This window comes from Gymnoscopelus microlampas (genome assembly GCF_963454915.1).
Source record: "Gymnoscopelus microlampas genome assembly, chromosome: 18".
Lineage (NCBI taxonomy): Eukaryota > Metazoa > Chordata > Actinopteri > Myctophiformes > Myctophidae > Gymnoscopelus > Gymnoscopelus microlampas.
In genome coordinates this window covers 26,867,938-26,890,518 of record NC_139955.1, presented here as the reverse complement: position 1 = coordinate 26,890,518, position 22,581 = coordinate 26,867,938, and the positions used below count along the sequence as shown (strand labels likewise).

General features: G+C 39.9%; 5 protein-coding genes across 5 annotated transcripts in view; all 5 read left to right on the top strand.

Moving 5' to 3' along the window:
- The window catches only part of LOC311033420 (protocadherin gamma-A11-like), a gene marked incomplete at both ends in the record, with an annotated part of 2,795 nt that extends 1,838 nt beyond the window's left edge, over positions 1-957 (top strand). The window contains 2 exons of the mRNA XM_084040931.1: positions 1-451; positions 928-957. The exon at positions 1-451 is cut by the window's left edge and continues 1,838 nt beyond it. Coding sequence (XP_083897057.1) covers positions 1-451; positions 928-957 — 481 coding nt within the window. The remainder of the gene's footprint in view (positions 452-927) is intronic.
- Positions 1-22,581, top strand: part of LOC311065419 (protocadherin gamma-C5-like) — a gene marked incomplete at its 5' end in the record, with an annotated part of 366,358 nt that overhangs the window by 15,779 nt on the left and 327,998 nt on the right. The window lies entirely within an intron of this gene.
- Positions 2,735-5,194, top strand: LOC311033419 (protocadherin gamma-A11-like; the record flags this gene model as incomplete). The annotated part of the gene is made up of 1 exon (XM_084040930.1): positions 2,735-5,194. The coding sequence occupies one exon, from the start codon at positions 2,735-2,737 to the stop codon at positions 5,192-5,194; it is 2,460 nt and encodes an 819-aa protein (XP_083897056.1).
- On the top strand, positions 6,724-15,271 carry LOC311033418 (uncharacterized protein; the record flags this gene model as incomplete). Its single annotated transcript, XM_084040929.1, has 4 exons — positions 6,724-9,030; positions 11,187-11,242; positions 12,677-15,070; positions 15,199-15,271. The coding sequence occupies exons 1-4, from the start codon at positions 6,739-6,741 to the stop codon at positions 15,269-15,271; spliced, it is 4,815 nt and encodes a 1,604-aa protein (XP_083897055.1). The 5' UTR covers positions 6,724-6,738.
- LOC311033416 (protocadherin gamma-A12-like) lies at positions 16,159-18,477 on the top strand (the record flags this gene model as incomplete). The annotated part of the gene is made up of 1 exon (XM_084040924.1): positions 16,159-18,477. The coding sequence occupies one exon, from the start codon at positions 16,159-16,161 to the stop codon at positions 18,475-18,477; it is 2,319 nt and encodes a 772-aa protein (XP_083897050.1).

Here is a 22,581-nt window from a genome sequence, read left to right as displayed (position 1 = left end):
TTCTCTCTCTGCCACCTGCCCCATATATTTACTTATTTCTGATAACTTGGCTGAAGTTCCAGAACTTAAAGATATGTCTTATGACGAAAACAACTCTAAACTGACCTCATATCTTATCGTTGCACTGGTTTCTGTCTCCACCTTTTTCCTGACCTTCATAATTGTCATCCTGGGTGTGAAGTTTTGTCGCAGGAGAAAGCCTAGACTGATGTTTGATGGAGCAGTTGCCATCCCCAGTGCTTATCTCCCTCCAAATTACACAGATGTTGATGGCGCAGGAACTTTACGCAGCACTTACAATTATGATGCCTACCTGACAACAGGGTCTAGAACCAGTGACTTCAAATTTGTCAGCTCTTACAATGACAACACATTGCCTGCTGACCAGACTCTGAGAAAAAGTCCATCTGACTTTGCTGAGGCATTTGGAAATTCTGAAGAATCACTTGAGGTATTTCACATTCCATCTTACAAATTTACTTCACTTGTGATTTCACTGACAGTATAAAGTCTATGCCTTGAATTCTTACAAGCTGAGATAGTAGTCTTCACTTCATACAATCTTTCAAAAAATGTTGTTTGATGGATGTAGTGATGGTTAGTCGTTTTGCTTCAATATCACTGTTTGCATGCAGCATCCATGTTTTTCATAAGAACATACTCTCTAACTTCAAAAATAATTTGTGTCTTGATATGCTATACATTATTACAAGTTCAGAGTTACCTTTATCTTCCCAGTTTTTAAATAGTTTTTTTTAATCTTGGATTTTGTCACTTTCCAAGGTATACTCATACACTCAAACCCACATGCAATTGTACATTTACAGAACAAAACTTGTTGGCATTGCTCCCATTAATGGAAAAGATGGTGAAGGGTTGACTGTCCTTGTGATGCAGGTGTGTCGTTGACTCTTTGGTCATCTGTAGATGTTCTTGGTTGGTTGCAGCACACTGTGACAGATCATCTTGGCATTGTTGGCTTTGCTGAAGCTGATGTAGAAGGGATTCATTCATCTCCCAAAGGTTTAACTGGAGCACAGTAAAGTATTGGGAGAGGAGAAAAAATGAAATGAATTTAAATTTCCGATGTTTACTTTGTCAACATATTCATTCATGAATATAGGTTTTGATTCAACTTAGATAGGACATAGGCTATACTATTTATGTTTATGTTGAGGTTTTCTTTTTTTAGATTGATTGATTGAATAATTTATTAACAAGAGTATTAGTAATACAGGTAGAACACTCAAAGGTTATGCTAAAAGGATAAAACAAAAAGCCCCACAGGCTTGTTTCCATGTGGTCCATTGTACTCTATTCATCATCAGTAATATATACAATACAATCAAATATAATACAAATACAATACAAAACATATTGGAATAAAGCTCAGTAGAATCTTATGGTATATTTACAGAGAAAGGAGGGGCGGGTGGGGGACAGAAGAGGTGATAAACTAATGTTCACTTGTATTTTGAGGACAGGATTTATATTAGGTTAGTTTTGAGTTGTCTTTTGGTGGCAGTATAGTAGATTGCAATTTTACTTAATTTATCGTGTGTGTGTGTGTGTGTGTGTGTGTGTGTGTGTGTGTGTGTGTGTGTGTGTGTGTGTGTGTGTGTGTGTGTGTGTGTGTGTGTGTGTGTGTGTGTGTGTGTGTGTGTGTGTGTGTGTGTGTGTGTGTGTGTGTGTGTTTGACAGTGAATATAGTTTCTTGAACATTTGAACCACCATTTTCAGGACAACATTGGAAACAATGTGTTTACGCTTTCATGTTTTTATCCTGCTTGTTTAAGTCAGTGGCATAGCCAGGATTTACATTTTGGGTTGGAAATCTTTTGGTTTACAACTCCAGTACTTGGCCTTGCAGCTCGGTCTCTCTCCATGGTGCTGAATGTTGATGTGGTCAACATACACGTTTTTTTTTGTGTGCACCCCAGACAGTATTTAAGTTACATTATGACACTTTAAACCATTTTAGACTCATGTAAATCACACTTACCTTGTTCTGGTTACTGATTGTCCTTCTAATGCGTGAGGGCCGGATCGGGGGGCATGTTTTTCCCCCATGGAGAAGAATATATATAATTGTATGGAGATAGAATGGCCAAGTATGTGGCCCCAAAATAAGTAAGTACATGGGGAAAAAACACGCTACCCTCACGCATTAGAAGGACAACATCAGTCACCAGAACCAGGTGTGTGTTTTCAATGAGTCTGGTTAAAAAGAAGTTCAATGCTGGGCTTCTATAAGAGGGGGCGCGTCTGTAAATCAAATCACTTACAAACTGTCTGCAATGCACACAAAAGCCCGAGTGTTAAATTAACCCCTTTAATGTCTGTGCCCATCTGGTTGGTCATTTGAACCTTATTGCATATATTTGCAGTTTGGTGGCTTCATGCCTTTGCAAGACCAACAATCTGGCTTGGTTTATGCTTTCAAATGAAGTTGGACGTACGACTAGCACAAAAGATAGTTCATTATTGTGCATCACCGCCATGTAATATCTTAAATATACCCACAGTGTCGCTGTTCACTTGCTGATATGAGAGAGGTCCACGTATCCACCCACTGAAATAAACTAGTAGTCAACAAAGGGAACGATCAGTGCTGCGGAAACGGTGTAGTCGGTTATAACAATCTATTTAAACATATAAATAGCTTTCTTCTTTCAGAGGATATCATTCACCAACTAGATTATTTTTTCAATGTTATCACGATTTTGATGAAACAATGGGGGAAACGAGAACATCTTTGATATACCTTGTGTTCGTGGCTCTATTCGCTGCACAATTTGCCAATGGAGATCTGAGTTATTCTATTCCAGAGGAGATGAGTCGTGGATCTGTTGTTGGGAATATAGCTAAAGATCTCGGACTGGATGTAGGTCGAATGTCTACTCGTAAGGCACGGATTGACACAGAGGGAGACCATCAGCGTTATTGTGAAATTGACTTTAAAACGGGAAACCTCGTCGTTGGTGAAAGAATCGACAGGGAGGAACTATGTGGGGAGAAGGCTTCGTGCTTTCTGAAATTTGAATTGGTTCTTGAAAGCCCTTTGGAATTGCATCGTGTTTCGCTGATGATTCAGGATGTTAATGACAATTCACCAAATTTCCCGAAGGATATTCTTAAATGGGAAATCAGAGAGTCAGCCGACAAGGGAGCTCGCTATCGGGTTAACGAGGCGCATGATGCTGATATAGGACAACATGCTGTTCAGCGCTACAGCCTACAAAATAATGATAATTTTGTTCTGTCTATTCGAGGAGATACTGATGGGTCTAAAAATGTTGAATTGGTATTAGAAAAGGAGCTAGATCGTGAGAAACAAAATAGTTTAAATCTAGCTCTCGTTGCAGTTGACGGAGGTTCTCCACAGAGATCAGGTACTGTAGTCATACAAGTCACTGTGCTAGATGCTAATGATAACGCCCCAGTGTTTAGCCAGGCCATCTATAAAGCCAGTTTACCTGAAAATTCGCCTATGGATACTCTAGTGGTATCAGTAAATGCTACTGATGCAGATGAGGGAATCAATGGAGAGGTCACATTTGAATTCAGTCGCATTTCAGAAAGGGCGAGGAAAGCATTTTCATTAGACAGTAAAACGGGTGTAATAAAAGTAACTGGACCTATTGATTTTGAGAGTGACTCTAAATTTGAGATGCGTGTAGATGCTAAGGATGGGTATGGACTTTCATCTAATTCGAAAGTAATAATTGATATCACTGATATGAATGATAACGCTCCAGTAATACATCTAAAATCCCTGTCCAATCCCATACCAGAGGACGTGCAACCTGGTACAGAAGTGGGTATCATTAACGTGCAGGATAGAGACGTTGAGAAAAACCGACAAGTTAATTGTTACATTCAGCAAAACATTCCCTTCAAGCTAGTTTCTTCAATTAAAAACTACTATTCTCTAGTGACCACGGATAACCTGGACCGCGAAATAATATCTGATTACAACATTACAGTCACTGCAACTGATAAGGGCTCTCCACCACTGTCCTCGTCTAAAACTATCCAATTATCAATATGTGACGTCAATGACAACCCTCCTGTGTTTGAGGAACAATCCTACAGTGCCTACGTGACTGAAAATAACAAACCTGGTTCAACTTTGTGTTCCATTACTGCTCGAGACCCAGACTGGAGACAAAACGGTACAGTGATATACTCTCTTTTACCTGGTGATGTAAACGGATCCCCAGTATCCTCCTATCTATCCATTAACGGAGACACGGGGGTGATCCACACCGTGAGATCATTTGATTATGAACAGTTCAGGAGCTTTAAAGTCCATGTGATAGCCAGAGACAATGGTTCTCCTCCCCTCAGCAGTAACGTGACGGTCAGTGTCTTCATAACGGATATGAATGACAACTGTCCTCTGATACTGTACCCTGCCCCAGAGGGAAGCTCATTCATGACCGAGCTGGTCCCCAAAGCAGCACATGGGGGCTCTCTGGTGTCCAAGGTGATAGCAGTGGACGCAGATTCTGGACAGAACGCCTGGCTGTCTTATCATATTGTTAAATCCACTGATCTGGGACTTTTCAGTATTGGTCTCCACAGTGGAGAGATCAGAATCCAGCGGGACATTTCTGAATCTGACAGCATGAAACAGAACCTTATTGTGGCAGTGAAAGATAATGGACAGCCTTCTCTCTCTGCAACCTGTGCCATGTATTTACTTATTTCTGATAACTTGGCTGAAGTTCCCGAACTTAAAGATATGTCTTATGAGGAGAACAACTCGAAAATGACTTCTTATCTGATCATTGCGCTTGTGTCTGTGTCCACATTTTTTCTCACCTTTATTATTGTTATCCTGGGTGTGAGGTTTTGTCGCAGGAGAAAGCCCAGACTGTTGTTTGATGGAGCGGTTGCCATCCCCAGTGCTTATCTCCCTCCTAATTATGCAGATGTTGATGGCACAGGAACTTTACGTAGTTACAATTATGACGCCTACTTGACAACGGGTTCTCGAACCAGTGACTTCAAGTTTGTCAGCTCTTACAATGACAACACACTGCCTGCTGACCAGACTCTGGTTAAAACACCAGCTGACTTTGCTGATGTATTTGGAGACTCCGATGACTCCTCAGAGGTAGGCATTGTGATCCTATTTGTGTTTTACTGTTGTCGTTTTGTTGTTATTCCTTTTGTTAATGTTAAATAAGACAAATGTTTTGTTTGTGTTTTCATAGGCCTATTCACTTGCATTTGTTAAGCATATTCGTGATGTGATTGATTCAACACACATACACACGCACACGCGCACGCAGAGAGAGAGAGAGAGAGAGAGAGAGAGAGAGAGAGAGAGAGAGAGAGAGAGAGAGAGAGAGAGAGAGAGAGAGAGAGAGAGAGAGAGAGAGAGAGAGAGAGAGAGAGAGAGAGAGAGAGAGAGAGAGAGAGAGAGAGAGAGAGAGAGAGAGAGAGAGAGAGAGAGAGAGAGAGAGAGAGAGAGAGAGAGAGAGAGAGAGAGAGAGAGAGAGAGAGAGAGAGAGAGAGAGAGAGAGAGAGAGAGAGAGAGAACTCACTAGTTGGAAGCTGCAGATTGTTGCCCTCTAGTTGCTTTCCTTGGCATGAGCTTATGCCAACAGTTTAAGTTTGGAAACAAAGCTCATTACTTCTAATGCAGGTGTCGTTTAGGTTGCTGATCGTACTGTAAGGGGTCTATTGTAGGTGTCACTCAGCACATTCCAAAATGTCATCTTGTTGCTTTTGTAGTATTTTCATATCATCATATTTTTAATACTATATTTAAACCATATGCTTATTGTGATATTAAAATGATATTTCCTTCATTTAATGCACATATACTTTTCTTTTTTGCATTATGCGATTTAGGTTATAAAATGGTACGGTAATGTTTTATAAGGACTTGATATTATTCAAGTCAAATATTATTATATTATAATAATAGACATTCTTCTTTTTTACGTCAGCAACGAGACAACCTCGATGTTTACCTGAGTTAGACGTTAAAGACATATTATTTATTTTGCAGGTTAATCCATTTTTTTAGGTGGCTGGGTTGAATATTGACTTTATGGTGGAACAATGTAGGCCTGTAATTAGTGCATTGTAATATCGTGCCATTGGCGCAAAGCCGCTGTCCAAGGTCCTGGAAAACCTTTTTGCAACGATGACATGTATTGCTCGCTCGCTCACTCACTCACTCACTCACTCACTCACTCACTCACTCACTCACTCACTTAGAATTTCCACAAGCTTCTGCTGAAGGAAATTGGATCGGAATTAGGAAGGTAGCCTAATTGAATGCATAGGGGTGTTGTCTAATTTTCGCTGTAGCGTTTAAAAAATATATATATATTAGCGTATAAGTCCTACAGTTGATGCGACAATCTCCATAATATCAAATACTTTGTTGAATTACCTCTTCTGATTCATACGCGTGGTGTCGCTATGCACTTGTTTTTGGAATAAAACATTCCCACACCCACCCCACTATATAGTCGTGTCGACTAATACAAAGCCTTCTGATTCTGAAGGCACTATACCGGTTTGCAGTCGATGTATTGTCTAAACGTGTAGGCCTATTGTTATTGTTTTTGTTTCTGTGAGAACATCTTTAATCTTGGTCATTTTGAAATGAGGCAGATAAGTGAATGGATTGTCCGGCAATACTGCGTCGTTGCTGTGATTTGTCTTTCATTTTGCTGCGTAAATGGAGACATAAGCTATTCTTTACCAGAGGAGATGAAACGTGGATCTGTTGTTGGAAATATAGCCAAGGACCTCGGACTGGAGGTCGCAAGAGTCTCTGCACGAAATCCACGTATTGACACCGAGGAAAGTAGTAAAAGGTATTTTGACATAAAGCTGAATTCTGGCGAGTTGATTGTCGCCGACAGGCTTGACAGAGAAGGCCTATGTGGCAAGAAGGCGACATGCGTACTAAAAGAAGAACTCGTGTTGGAGAATCCTCTGGAACTTCACCGCATTAGTGTCCATATACAAGATATCAACGATAATTCTCCACAATTCAACAAAGATGAGATAAATATTGAAATACGGGAATCGGCGGCTAAAGGAGCACGTTTCTTACTAGGGGAAGCACATGACGTAGACATAGGACAGAATGCAGTTCAGCATTATTCATTAGAGAAAAATGAACACTTTATTTTAAATGTCAACACAAAAAGTGGAGGGAGAAAATATAGTGAGTTAGTCTTGGAAAAAGAGTTGGATCGGGAAGAACAGCAGGATACGAAATTACTGCTTACAGCCCTCGATGGTGGCTCACCACAGAGATCAGGTACTGTGATCATACACGTCACTGTACTGGATGCTAATGATAACGCCCCAGTGTTTAGCCAGGCCGTCTATAAAGCCAGTCTGTCTGAAAACTCTCCTGTAGACACCGTTGTTATCACAGTGACTGCCACTGATGCAGATGAAGGCGTTAATGGCGAAGTAACTTATGACTTCGATCATTTATCTGACAAGGATAAGCATTTATTTTCTCTCAACCAAAAAACTGGAGAAATAAAGGTTATTGGCCCAGTTGACTATGAAGAGAAATCTTCATTTGAATTGCAAATAAGAGCAAACGATGGATTAGGTTTAACGTCATATTCCACATTAATAATTGATTTAACTGATGTTAATGATAATGCCCCTGCCATTTATTTAAAATCTCTAACTAATACCATACCAGAGAATGTGCCACCTGGGACGGAGGTGGGCATCATTAATGTTCAGGATAGAGACTCTGAGAATAATCGACAAGTTCATTGTGCCATTGAACAGAATGTTCCCTTTAAGCTTGTTCCATCCATCAACAAATATTATTCTCTAGTGACCACGGGACAACTGGACCGTGAGCTGGTGTCTGATTACAACGTTACAATCACTGCCACTGATGAGGGCTCTCCACCTCTATCCTCTTCTAAAACTATTCACTTATCGGTTGGTGACATCAATGACAACCCACCTGTGTTTGAGAAACAGTTCTACAGCGCCTACGTGACTGAAAATAATAAGCCTGGATCCACCTTATGTCCAGTTTCTGCTCAAGACCCAGACTGGAGACAAAATGGTACAGTGATTTATTCTCTTTTACCTGGTGAGGTAAATGGTTCGCCTGTGTCTTCCTATATATCTGTTAATGGAGACACAGGAGTAATTCACACAGTGAGATCCTTCGATTATGAACAGTTCAGGAGCTTTAAAGTCCATGTGATAGCCAGAGACAACGGTTCTCCTCCTCTCAGCAGCAATGTGACTGTCAGTGTCTTCATAACTGATGTGAATGACAACTCTCCTCAAATACTGTACCCCACCCAGGAAGGTAACTCATTCATGACCGAGCTGGTCCCCAAAGCTGCACATGGAGGCTCGCTCGTGTCCAAGGTGATAGCTGTAGATGCGGATTCTGGACAAAATGCCTGGTTGTCCTATCATATTGTCAAATCCACTGATCCAGGTCTTTTCATTATTGGTCTCCACAGCGGAGAGATCAGGACACAGCGGGACATTTCTGAATCTGACGGCATGAAACAGAACCTCATCGTGGCAGTGAAAGATAACGGGCAGCCTTCTCTCTCTGCCACCTGCCCCATATATTTACTTATTTCTGACAACTTGGCTGAAGTTCCAGAACTTAAAGATATGTCTTATGACGAAAACAACTCTAAACTGACTTCATATCTTATCGTTGCACTGGTGTCTGTATCCACCTTTTTCCTGACCTTCATAATTGTCATCCTGGGTGTGAAGTTTTGTCGCAGGAGGAAGCCCAGACTGTTGTTTGATGGAGCGGTTGCCATCCCCAGTGCTTATCTCCCTCCAAATTACACAGATGTTGATGGCACAGGAACTTTACGCAGCACTTACAATTATGACGCCTACCTGACAACAGGTTCTAGAACCAGTGACTTCAAATTTGTCAGCTCTTACAATGACAACACATTGCCTGCTGACCAGACTCTGAGAAAAAGTCCATCTGACTTTGCTGAGGCATTTGGAAATTCAGAAGAATCACTTGAGGTATTTTACTTATTCATTTACTTCACTTGTTATGAATTTCATCTACAGTGCAAAATATATGCATTGAATTCTTAAAACATGAGATGGTAGTCACCAATACAATATTTTTTGTTTGGTTATAGTTTGTCTATATGCTTCATTATCATTGTATGCTTGCAGCAATGCAGCATCTATGTTTTTCATGAGAACATACAGCCCACTTTTCTTGATTTTCTACATTAGTACACTTTCACTGGCCACCCTTATCTTCCCAGTAGCACTGTTTTTCCTCTTACAGTTTCCTGTGAAAAGCACTTTGATCTTAATATTTGGTATATTTCCACTTGTAATATTATTTAGTAGTCATACCGAAATATTGCGCTTGGATTTTATTGTTACTTTTCATGGCATACTCATCTGCAAACCCAATTTTACACAGTACAAAGCTTTTTGGCATTATTCCCATTAATGGAAAAGATGGTGAAGGGTTGACTCTCCTTGTGATGCAGGTGTGTCTTTGGTCATACACTGTATGTTCTCGGTTGGTCACAGCACACTGTGAAAGATCATCATGGTATTATTGGTTTTGCTTTTGCTGCTTTTGTAGAAGGGAGTCTTTCTATCTCTCAAGTCTTAGGAGAGGAGAAAAATGAGAAGTCATTTATATTTCTGGTGTTTACTTTGACAACATATTTATTCATGTGTGTAGGTTTTGATTACACTTAAAGGTAGAGTAAGTGATATGTTTGGGTTGAAACAAAAAGTGTTTTTGCTAAAAAGTTAAAGCATTATATTCTAATAGTAATCATTGCTATAGAGTATTTGTTCAGTAACAGTGGTCTCCCCATCTCTCCAGCTCTTTAATAAACAGAAAATACATGTTCAAGTGGGTTGAAAATTGTTTGCCAATCAGGAAAATACCCATTTAATATCAGCTCCATTTTGTCTACTCATTTCTTAGTGCCATCACTTCCAATCTCACTTGTTTAATCTGTATTCTGTGCAAGTTCTCTCTCCTGATAAGATACAATAAGTGAAAATGCATTTTCTTTTTACTAAAGAGCAGGAAAGAACTAAGGGCAGACTCCTGTTACTGAACAAGCCAACAAACACTCTATATCAAGCTATAGCTATATCTATCTCAATATTGAGCTATTTAACACTTATCTTAACAAAAACATTATAACTTACCCTATCTTTAATAGGAGGTTGTATCAATAACTTTAGCATTTAATGAGCAGTATATGTCCTCTGTTTGATAGTTTTTGTGATAGTAAATATTCCGTTGTCTGTTATCTATGAAAGGGCAGTTTGAATGCACTCAGTGTTGGTTCTTGCCGTTCAGTCTCTGTCCATGGTGCTGAATGTTGATATGGTCTTTAATGGGGTATTTCACTTTACAACACTTCTTCGGTCATTTTAACATAATATACTTTTTTTTGTGGGCACCCCACGCAGTTGTTAAGTTGCCTCATTCAACATATTTGCTATTCATTTGATCAGACACGCCCCCTCCTGCCCCTCCTATATAAACCGATAACCCATGGAGTTTGAATACACTTCAGCAGCCTATTTTATATACTCCAGTATTTAAAGAAAATATACTATGAAAATGTGGAAGTAATTGAAAAACCACAGCACCTCATGCATTAGAAGGTATCAATCATCAAAACCAGGTAGCCTACGTGTGTTTTCAATTAGTCTAAAATTAATTCGAAGTTCAATGGGTTTAGGAGGAGGGGGTGAGTCTCATCAAATATAAAATATTGAAATATTAAATCAAGCAACCTAAAAACTGTCTGGAATGCACAAAAAGGTCAAAATTTCCAAATAAGTGTTTTAAAGTGAAATACCCCTTTTATGTTTTGGCCATTTGGTTGATCATTTTAACCTCATCGCATTTATTTGCAGTTTGGTGATTTCATGTCTTTGCAAGACCAACAAGCTGGCTTTCAAATGAATGTGGAGACAACTTGGCTGAAGTCTCAGAACTAAAATATATGTCTTGTGATGAGAACAATTCTAAACTGACTTCTCATCATTGCACTTTTTTCCTTATACGTACCTTCATCATTGTCATGCTGGGTGTGAGGTTTTGTCACTGGCGAAAGCCCAGTCTTTTGTTTGATGGAGCTGTTGCCATCCCTTGTGCGTATCTCCCTCCTAATTACGCATAGATACAGGAACTTTACGCAGCACTTCGCATACCTGACGACGAGTTCCAGACTTGTGAGTGAGTTTGTCAGTTCTTATAATGACAGCGCTCTCCCTGCAGACTAGACCCTGAGGAAAAAGTCCAACACATTGCTTAGGCATTTGGAGACTCCGATGGGTCAGCCGAGGAAGGAATACATTTTTTACCCCCTCACATCAGAGCCAGTCGTGCTTCATTTGGAAGTAGCTCAATTATGATCACCAACTTTATGACCACGTGTATTTATTTAGCCTTAAGTGGTGTTATCTTTCGATATGCCTTTTGCTTGGGTTTGAAGGTCATTTGCTTCCATTAGCCTATATATTTTGCGTATCGTGAGCTGTGTTATTTGGACTGTTGATTGTCTGTCTGTCTGTCTGTCTGTCTGTCTGTCTGTCTGTCTGTCTGTCTGTCTAAATGTAATCACTCGGACTGTCTGAATCCAGAGTGTACTGACGATATTTAAGAATAGCAGCCTGCTACACTTTGATCATATTTATTTATTTTCAAATACGTCTCAAATATTTTATATTTAGTAAACATCTTATTGTATTTATAGATCTGCTGGACTGGATTTGTTACCTTATAAACTTTAGAGCACCTGGTATTTATTTGTTATTCGTCTTTTCGTCTAAATAATGTGTTTATTATTATTATTAGCCTATTATTATTATCATTATCATTATCATTATCATTATCATTATTATTATTATTATTATTATTGTTATTATTTGTAGGCTAAGTTTGCATTATTTTATTGATTTAAGCTTCATGGTGAATTGCGTCAATGCTGGAATGCAATGGTGAATGATACATGCCCAAATTTCAAATTCAAAGTTCAATTGAAGAAATTAATTTGATTGTTGTGAAACATGATATTATATGGGTGGAAACACAGTACAAAATATAAAATGGACTCAGCAATTTGTTTCTATACACGCATTGGCTGACTGATGATCATTTGCAATGTAAACCCGTTGCTTCAAGTGGAAATAGTTGTCTCTTTATGGCACTGAAATCATTAATGTACTTTTGTCTGAGATACTATATTGTTATTACAGTTTAAAATGCGGAAGTTTCCGTTTTTTACTTCGAGCAGCAAGCCCTTGCGTTGAGACAAGAGGGCTATTTTCACATAAGCCTCCTTACAGTGTTATTAGATGGATTTGCTAAGGAATGTTTCAATATATCTGAATATGGTGTCTGATGTTGTATTGGCAAAACATGGACTCATAGCGTCGCTGTTCACCAGCTGAGGGCCGAAATACATCTCCACCCTCAAATATTGCATAGATGTATAGCTTCATCTCCTCGTCCCCGACCCCAAGAAAATAGTTCAGTCGTAGGCTTTAACAGTTCAGTGCTTTTTTGATTGAGGGACATTGTTCTGGTACCTGGTTTACATTTCATCCATATATTCGTAGATATTCAAATGTGGATTTCAACAAACGCTGTTGGTTTTGCGTGCCTCAGGATGGGATACAAAGGATTACCGTCACTAGGCCTGGTCTGGGGCTTTGCTTTCTTCCTAATGCTGCATCTCGTTTATGGGGACCTAAGCTATACATTCCCCGAGGAGCTTAAACGCGGATCTGTTATTGGAAATATAGCCAAGGACCTTGGGCTGGATGGGGCCAGACTGACGGCTCGAAAGGCTCGTATTGACACCAAGAGTAATCGTAAACGGCTTGTTGACATTAATCTGAGTACTGGTGATTTGATCGCTGCTGAACGAATTGACAGAGACGGTCTTTGTGGAAAAAAGGCGTCGTGCGTTTTAAAAATTGAATTGGTTTTGGAAAATCCATTAGAGCTTCATCGGACAACTCTTAATATTCAAGATATAAATGACAACTCTCCACAATTCGAGGAAAGCATCGTTAGTTTGGAAATACGAGAGTCGACGGTTAAAGGAGCTCGTTTTCTTATAGAGGAAGCACATGATGCGGATGTTGGCCAGAACTCCATTCAGAAATACATGCTTGAAAATAATGACAATTTTGTCTTGGCTGTAGAGAGTAACACGGTTGAGCTGGTTCTTGATAAAGAGCTTGATCGTGAGAATCAGCAGGATATTAATTTATTGCTCACAGCCACTGATGGTGGTACTCCACAAAGATCGGGTACTGCAGTCATACACATCACTGTATTGGATGCTAATGATAACTCTCCCGTGTTTAGCCAAACCGTCTATAAAGCCAGTCTGCCTGAAAACTCTCCTCTGGATACTGTAGTGGCTACAGTGAGTGCTACTGATTCAGATGAAGGTTTAAATGGAGAAGTAACGTATGCATTTGGCCATGTATCAGAAGAAGATGCAAAGTTATTTTCTATTGATCGTAAAATGGGAGAAATTAAAGTAATTGGTGTCACTGATTTTGAAGAGCAGTCATCTTTTGAAATTAAAGTGAAGGCCAGGGATGGACCAGGGCTAACATCATATGCTAAAGTTATCATAGATATTACTGATGTCAATGATAACGTGCCAGAGATTTATTTGAAATCTCTAACACAATATATACCAGAGAACGTACCACCTGGTTCAGAGGTGGGCATCATTAATGTGCAGGATAGAGACTCTGAGAATAACCAGCAAGTACACTGCTCCATTCAGCTAAACATGCCTTTTAAGCTGGTTCCATCCATCAAAAACTATTACTCTCTGGTCACTACGGGTCAACTGGACCGTGAGCTAGTGTCTGATTATAATATAACAATCACTGCCACAGACGAGGGCTCTCCACCTCTGTCCTCCTCTAAAATGATTCACTTATCAGTGGGTGACGTGAATGACAACCCACCTGTGTTTGAGGAACAGTCCTACAATGCATACTTGACTGAAAATAACAAACCTGGATTTACTTTATGTTCTGTTACTGCTCAGGATCCAGACTGGAGACAAAACGGAACAGTGATTTACTCTATTTTACCTGGTGAGGTAAATGGTTCTCCAGCATCCACCTTTCTATCTATAAATGGAGACACAGGGGTGATCCACGCTGTGAGATCTTTTGATTATGAACAGTTCAGGAGCTTTAAAGTCCACATTATGGCCAGGGACAATGGCTCTCCTCCTCTCAGCAGTAACGTGACTGTCAGTGTCTTCATATTGGATGTGAATGACAACTCTCCTCAGATATTGTACCCTGCCTTGGAGCGAAGCTCATTCATGACTGAGCTGGTCCCCAAAAGTGCGAATGGGGGCTCTCTCGTGTCCAAGGTGATAGCAGTCGATGCAGACTCTGGACAAAATGCCTGGCTGTCCTATCATATTGTGAAATCCACAGATCCGGGACTTTTCACTATTGGTCTCCACAGTGGAGAGATCAGGACACAGCGGGACATTTCTGAATCCGACAGCATGAAACAGAACCTTATTGTGGCAGTGAAAGATAATGGACAGCCTTCTCTCTCTGCTACCTGTTCCGTGTATTTACTTATTTCTGACAACTTGGCTGAAGTTCCAGAACTAAAAGATATGTCTTATGATGAGAATAAATCTACACTGACTTCTTATCTCATCGTTGCACTGGTGTCTGTGTCCACCTTTTTCCTGACCTTTATTATTGTTATCCTGGGTGTGAAGTTTTGTCACAGGAGAAAGCCCAGACTGTTGTTTGATGGAGCGGTTGCCATCCCCAGTGCTTATCTTCCTCCTAATTATGCAGAGGTTGACGGCACAGGAACTTTACGCAGCACTTACAATTATGATGCCTACTTGACGACGGGTTCTCGAACCAGTGACTTCAAGTTCATCAGCTCTTACAATGACAATACACTGCCTGCTGACCAGACTCTGAGAAAAAGTCCATCTGACTTCACTGAGGCATTTGGAGACTCCGATGAGTCACCCGAGGTAGGAAGGAAGTACACAACTCATTACATTATCATTCACATCAGAGGCAGCCTTGCTTCATTTGGAAGTAGCTCAATTATACTCACCGTTCCACCGTTATTGACATGTGTGCTTTAGTGTGATACGTCTTTTGCCTAAGTGTGAAGTCAGGAGTCAGGCCATTTGAAGCCAATATCTTTGTGCGCAACGAGAGTTATATGACACTATCATAACCGTAAGACCATTTTGTGGAGTTTTTTTCCATCTCCTTCTCTCTGTCTGTTTGTTTGAAGGAATACAAACAAACAATTATATATATATATATATATATATATATATATATATATATATATATATATATATATATATATATATATATATATATATATATATATAAATATATATATATATATATATATATATATATATATATATATATATATATATATATATATATATATATATATATATATATATATATATATATATATATATATATATATATATATATATTACACACACACACACACACACACACACACACACACACACACACACACACACACACCTTTTATCGTATTCTGTTGACGAAAACCTAAACGCAAAGGCCACTGCTTGTCTCTGCTTCATGTCTCTCTCCGTGGTGCTGAAGTTCCCATAGCACTCTAGTCATTAGGAACACATACTGCTCTGGTACTGCTCTGCACACTTTGCTTAAACTTTGCTTATTCATATTAAAATTACAGCCTGTTGCAGATAAGACTAGTTGTATTGTGTTTGCAAGGACTGCATTATACACGTGGATGTGGCATGTGCCCTCACGGCGTCGCTATATACCAGCAAAGGATTGAAAAGCTCTATTATTCTGTCTTCACCACCCACCTAATACATATATAGCTGATGCAAGAATTGTGGAATTCTGTTCAAAGCCAAGCACTTCGTAGTCTCGTCTATCGAAAAGTGAATACTTAGTGGATCATACGTATAGATACGTGGACACACTACTGCTGGTGCGAAGATGGTTCAGAAAGGGTACTGTATTCAACGGTGCGGCATTGTCCTTTTTCTTTCCGTGTTTCAATATGCTCATGGCAACATAAGCTACTCTATACCAGAGGAGATGAAGCCTGGATCTGTTATTGGAAACATAGCCAAGGACCTCGGCCTTGAAGTGGGTCGACTAGCTGCTCGTAAAGCTCGTCTAGATGTGGAAGAAAAAGAGAGAAAATATTGTGATTTCAATCTTCGGAGCGGGGATTTGATTGTGGCGGAGAGGATGGACCGAGAAAAGCTTTGTGGAGAAAAGCCTTCTTGTCTTTTAAAATTTGAGTTGCTCTTGGAGAGTCCCTTAGAATTACATCGCATATCAATACAGATCCAAGACATCAATGATAATTCACCCGTTTTCCCAAAAGATGTTATCAAATTAGAAATTAGTGAATCGGCTGACAAAGGCGCTCGGTATCGCATTAATGCCGCCCATGATGCAGATATAGGCAATAATGCCGTTCAGAGCTATACACTGCAACGGAATGACAACTTTCTCCTGAATACCCTGACGACTAGAGCCGGTAGCAAACATGGTGAATTGATTTTAGAGAAAGAGTTAGACCGAGAGGAGCAGCAGGAAATTAAGTTATTACTGACGGCTCTAGATGGTGGTTCTCCACAGAGATCAGGTACTGTAATCATACACGTCACTGTATTGGATGCTAATGATAACGCCCCGGTGTTCAGTCAGTCCGTCTATGAAGCTAGTCTACCTGAAAACTCACCTTTAAAAACTCCAGTTGTTACTGTGAGTGCAGCAGACGCAGACGCGGGTTTGAATGGAGTAGTTACATATGAATTTAGCCGAATGTCTGAAATGTCTCAACAATTATTTTCCCTAGATCAGGCAACAGGAAACGTATTTGTAATAGGTGATATTGATTATGAAGAGGGGTCCAAATATGAAATGTTTGTTGAGGCAAAAGATGGATATGGTCTCTCTTCAGATGCTAAAGTTATTATAAGTATTACTGATATGAATGACAATGCCCCAGTTATATATCTAAAATCTCTGACTAGCCCCATACCAGAGAATGTGCCATCTGGCACAGAAGTGGGCATCATTAATGTAAATGACAGAGACTCAGAAAATAATCAACAGATCATTTGCTCCATTCAGCAGAATGTTCCCTTTAAGTTGGTTCCCTCAATCAAAAACTATTATTCATTGGTGACAATAAGTGAACTAGACCGTGAACTAGTGTCTGACTACAACATTACAATAACTGCTACAGACAAAGGCTCTCCAACTCTGTCAACTTCTAAAACCATTCACTTATCAGTAGGTGACATCAACGACAACCCTCCTGTGTTTGAAGAAAACTCCTACAATGCTTATGTGACTGAAAATAACAAACCTGGATCCACCTTGTGTTCTGTGTCTGCTTTAGACCCTGACTGGCGACAGAATGGAACAGTGATATATTCTCTTTTTCCTGGTGAGGTGAATGGTGCCCCTGTAACTTCCTATATATCTATTAATGGAGACACAGGAGTAATCCACGCTGTGAGGTCATTTGATTATGAACAGTTCAGGAGTTTTAAAGTCCATGTGATTGCCAGAGACAATGGTTCTCCTCCTCTCAGTAGCAACGCGACTGTCTGTATCTTCTTATCAGATGTGAATGATAACTCTCCTCAGATACTCTACCCCGCCCCGGAGGGCAACTCTCTTATGACAGAGCTGGTCCCCAAAGCAGCTCTGGGGGGCTCTCTGGTGTCCAAGGTGATAGCAGTAGATGCAGACTCTGGACAAAATGCATGGCTGTCCTTTCAAATTGTTAAATCCACTGATCCTGGACTTTTCACTATTGGTCTCCACAGCGGAGAGATCAGAACACAGCGGGACATTTCTGAATCTGACAGCATGAAACAAAACCTCATTGTGACAGTGAAAGATAATGGACAGCCTTCTCTGTCTGCCACATGTGCCATGTATTTAATTATTTCTGATAACTTGGCTGAAGTTCCAGAACTTAAAGATACGTCTTATGACGAGAACAACTCTAAACTAACGTCATATCTTATCATTGCACTGGTGTCTGTGTCCACCTTTTTCTTGACCTTCATTATTGTCATCCTGGGTGTGAGGTTTTGTCAAAGGAGAAAGCCCAGACTGTTGTATGATGGAGCAGTTGCCATCCCCAGTGCTTATCTCCCTCCAAATTATGCAGAAGTTGATGGCGCAGGAACTTTACGCAGCACTTACAATTATGACGCCTACTTGACTACAGGGTCTAGAACCAGTGACTTCAAGTTTGTCCACTCTTATAACGACAACACTCTACCTGCAGACGATACTATGAGAAAATCTATAAATGATTTTGCTGAGGCTTTTGAAGACTCTGATGGGTCACCAGAGGTAAGGATTGTTAATATTATAACTTAAAGGGATATTTCACTTTCAAACATGTTTGGGGTCATTTTAACGTCTACTCAGGCTTTTGTGAGTACCCCAGCCAGTTTTTTAACTTGCTTGATTCAGTATTTCAATATTTGATATTAACTTGATCAGATCATGAAAAAGGATTTGAAAAAAAAACAACTTCCCGTCACGTATTAGAAGGACATTATCAGTCACCAGAACCAAGGACGGTTGTTTTCAAATAATCTAAAATGGTTAAGAGGTTGAATGTTGTATAGGAAGGGGGCATGTCTGATTAATTGAATATCAAATATCTAAATACTGAATCAAGCAAACTTAAAAACTATCTGGGATGCTCACAAAAGCCTGATTGGATGTTAAAATGACTCCAAACATGTTTGACAGTGAAATATCCCTTTAATGGTCATAGACATTTTAGCTTGGAAATGTCCTGTTACCTGTATGTACCTTAATTAAACGACATAGGGTGATGGCAGTATTGTCACTATCCTTCTATAATGCTTTGTATTGCAGTATTACCTGTTCCTTACATTATGCTCATGGCGACCTAGTTATTCTGAGGCCTTCAGAATACAGCCAAGGACCTCCGACTCGTGGTTGGCAAATCATCTGCTCATAAACATGCAAAGTTTATTGAGATATATTAATCTTTGAAGTGGAGATCTGATTGATTAAGCAAGGATATAAAGGATAACTCTGGAGAAAAGCCTTCATGTGTTTTGAAGTATAATTTGGTCTTGAGAACTAGTGTCAGATTGTAATGTTACAATCACTACAACTAAGGGCCCTCCACGTCTCTCCTAATAGTATCAACAACCCTTGTGTGAGGAACTGTGACATGTCCCTACGCTACATGGAAATAAGAAACGTGGTTCCACTTGATTCATTGTTATTTCTATGAACAATATATCCTCTTTTACCTGGAGGTGAATAGTTTCCTGGTGTCTTCCAAGTTAACCGAGATATAATGGGGGGAGATTTATCATTTACACCATGGCCAAAGACAGTGATACTACTCCAGGTAACAGGAAAGGGACCGTCAGTGTCTTGATAACAGATAAATGACAGCTCTCCTCAGACACTCTACCCATCCCATCATGTGAGGTTTTGTCCTTGGAGTAATGTGACATTTAATGGAACTGTTTCTATCCCGGGTACATTTTTACTGCACTGGAAATTTACACTTACTGCTGCCTAGTTGTCTCCACCAGGCCGAAAGGCATGGCGAGAGAGTATGTTTTACCCCCTGCCCGTCCATCCGTGTGTCTGTCCGTGTGTCCATCCGTCCGTCCGTCCGTGTGTCCATCTGTCTGTGAACAGCTAATCTCCGGCACCGTTGGCCCGGTCGCTGTGAAACTGTGCACACACACTCCCTGGATGCCAATTCAGAACCTCTGCCCCAATTTTTCTACATGGCCCTGTTATAGCGCCACCAGGAGGCCAATTTGTGCAAAACCTATTTTTTGATATTACTCCTACAGATTTTATCCAAACATCACGCAAATCAGTACACAGTATCTCTATAGTCATGTGATCAACACGGATCTCTCTGAGCTTTCATATTCCATCTTGATTGGCTAAGGTTGGCTTCCAAAGTATGCAGGATTGGTCCGTTTTGAACTAAATGCCTCAAATCATGAATGCAGCATGCGATTTCCGTAAAATTTCACATGCACATTCCCACCAGGCCGAGGAAGAAATGCCACTTGAAAATGTTCAAATCAGCCTCATGGTGGCGCTATAAAAGGCCGATATGCGTTTTTAACTATAACTGCACCGATCTGCGTGAAACTTTGCACGCATACTCCCTAGAGGCCAAGGAAAAACATCTGCCCTGCATTTTTCACATTAGCCTTTTATAGCGCCACCAGGAGGCCCACTTATGTAAAACACATGTTTTGAGATTAAGCCTTCAGATTTTATCCAAATTTCACGCAAATCGGTACACATGATATCTATAGTCATATGATCAAGATGGATCTGTTTGATTTTTCATATTCCATCCTGATTGGCTAACATTGACATCTAAAGTTTGCAGGAGTGGCCCGTTTTCAACAAAATTACGCAAATCATGAACACAGCATCCGATTGCGGTGGAACTTTGCACGCACATTCGCACTACGTTGAAGAACAAACGCCACCCTTTTAACATTGCCCTATTATTGCGCCACCAGGAGGCCGATGTTTCTTTTTTATATTACTACACATTTTGTCCAAACATCATGCAAATCACTACACATTATCTCTATAGTCAAGTGATCAAGATGGTTCCGTCCGATTTTTTATATTCCATCCTGATTGGCGAATTCCAAACATTGCTTGCCCACAATAACCTACCTGACCTGGTGGAGACCTGTGCTCCGAGGAGCACTTTTTCTAGTTGACTATGTGTTCTATAGACCAATGTTTTGTTCGTGAGATTTTACAATGATATTTGATTCCTCCAATCCACAATCTCAGGAAAAGTCTAAGTCTCGAAATGCCACAGTAAAAACAACAAAAGCATTTGGAGATTTGGTTGGGGTTGGGAGGAAAACATTGCAGAAACCGCTTTTCAAGCCAACTGTGTGTCCATTTTACACACAGTGTGTCTAGTTGGAAGTAGCTCAAAAATAATTCTGCACCATTCTTTCTTTGCTTGTTGTTGGTGTTTGACTGGCACATCCACACAGTTCTCTCTAATATATCTTGTAAAACAAGATGATGTTCAATGTCATTGTAATATTTAGTGTGTTTTAAAGTTCTGTTTGTTTCTCCAATTCAAACATATTTCTCATGTAGTTATTGCCTAGTCAGCACATCCTTCCTTCTTTTATCATATTTCTATGTATCATGAAAGGTTTTGTTTTGAGTGAGGTGATATGCTGAGTCTATAGGGGTCTTTAAGTCAACCCCAAGCAGCCACAGAGATAAGCATAGTCTTGTGATGAAGTATTTATTTACAAAAACATAACTATAAATAATCAGAATATAAGTAAATGTCCAGAGCTTGTTGTTAACTTCAGGGTGGATTAAGGCGATAATAAAAGAGAACTAATGGGAAGCACTGAATCTAAAAAAGAAAAACCTGTAACATAAACATAAGAATCAAAAGATCCCAATCCACCCAGTTCTAAAGAGAAATAACTCAATCAGTTTAACATTATAACAAACTAACAAAACAAGCATCAAGCACAGGCTTGTATTGTGTTATTTGTTTCTTTATGTATTGTGCTATGTGTGTCCTGGTGGCTGCTTGGGCAATCCACAATGACCAATAAATAATCTATCTATCATCTATGTGTGTGGCCAGTTGGTTAGATGGATGGGAGACGCCCCTTGTGTGCCCACTAGTGGTTGTTTCCGGTCTCCTAATATAGTTTAGGAAGTAGACTTCCTCAGTGATCAGCCAATCCCCAACTGGAGTGGGAAGTTGCACCCTAATCATCTCCATGGACTTGCACAGAATTACTTAGTACATAGTCAGACAAACACCAATACCTAACACAGACCAACATCAGTTTATAATAAAATCTAACAAAAATATAAAAAATACAACGTCGTAACATGAGGGAAAACACTTTATTTTTTATATGTCTAGTACTCTGCCATAATGCCATCAAATAAATACACATCCAAGATCAAGCAGCCTACTCTTCATAATTTGCCATCACGTTTGAGTAAAAAAAATCGGACCTCTGGAGCATTCAAATGCAACATCGTGTTCATTTTAATTAATATTAATAACATATTATGCATTTCTTTGTCAGAAATGTTTACCTACACATCTACTTTATTTTCTGTGATAGAATAATTCGAAGGTTTTAGGTTGTTGAATGAAGAGGGTGTGTGTGTGTGTGTCCTTCTGTCTGTGACCAGCTAATCTCTGCCACCGTTGGCCCTGTCGCTGTGAAACTGCGCACACACACTCCCTGCATGCCACAGCAGAACCTATGCCTCACATTTTTCCGATCAGCGCCACCATGAGGCCAACTTTTGCAAAACACATTTTGTGCTATTACTCCTACAGATTTTGTCCAAAAAACACACAAATCGGTACACAGTATCTCTATAGCCATGTGATCAACACGGATCTGTCTGATTTTCCATATTCCATCCTGATTGGCT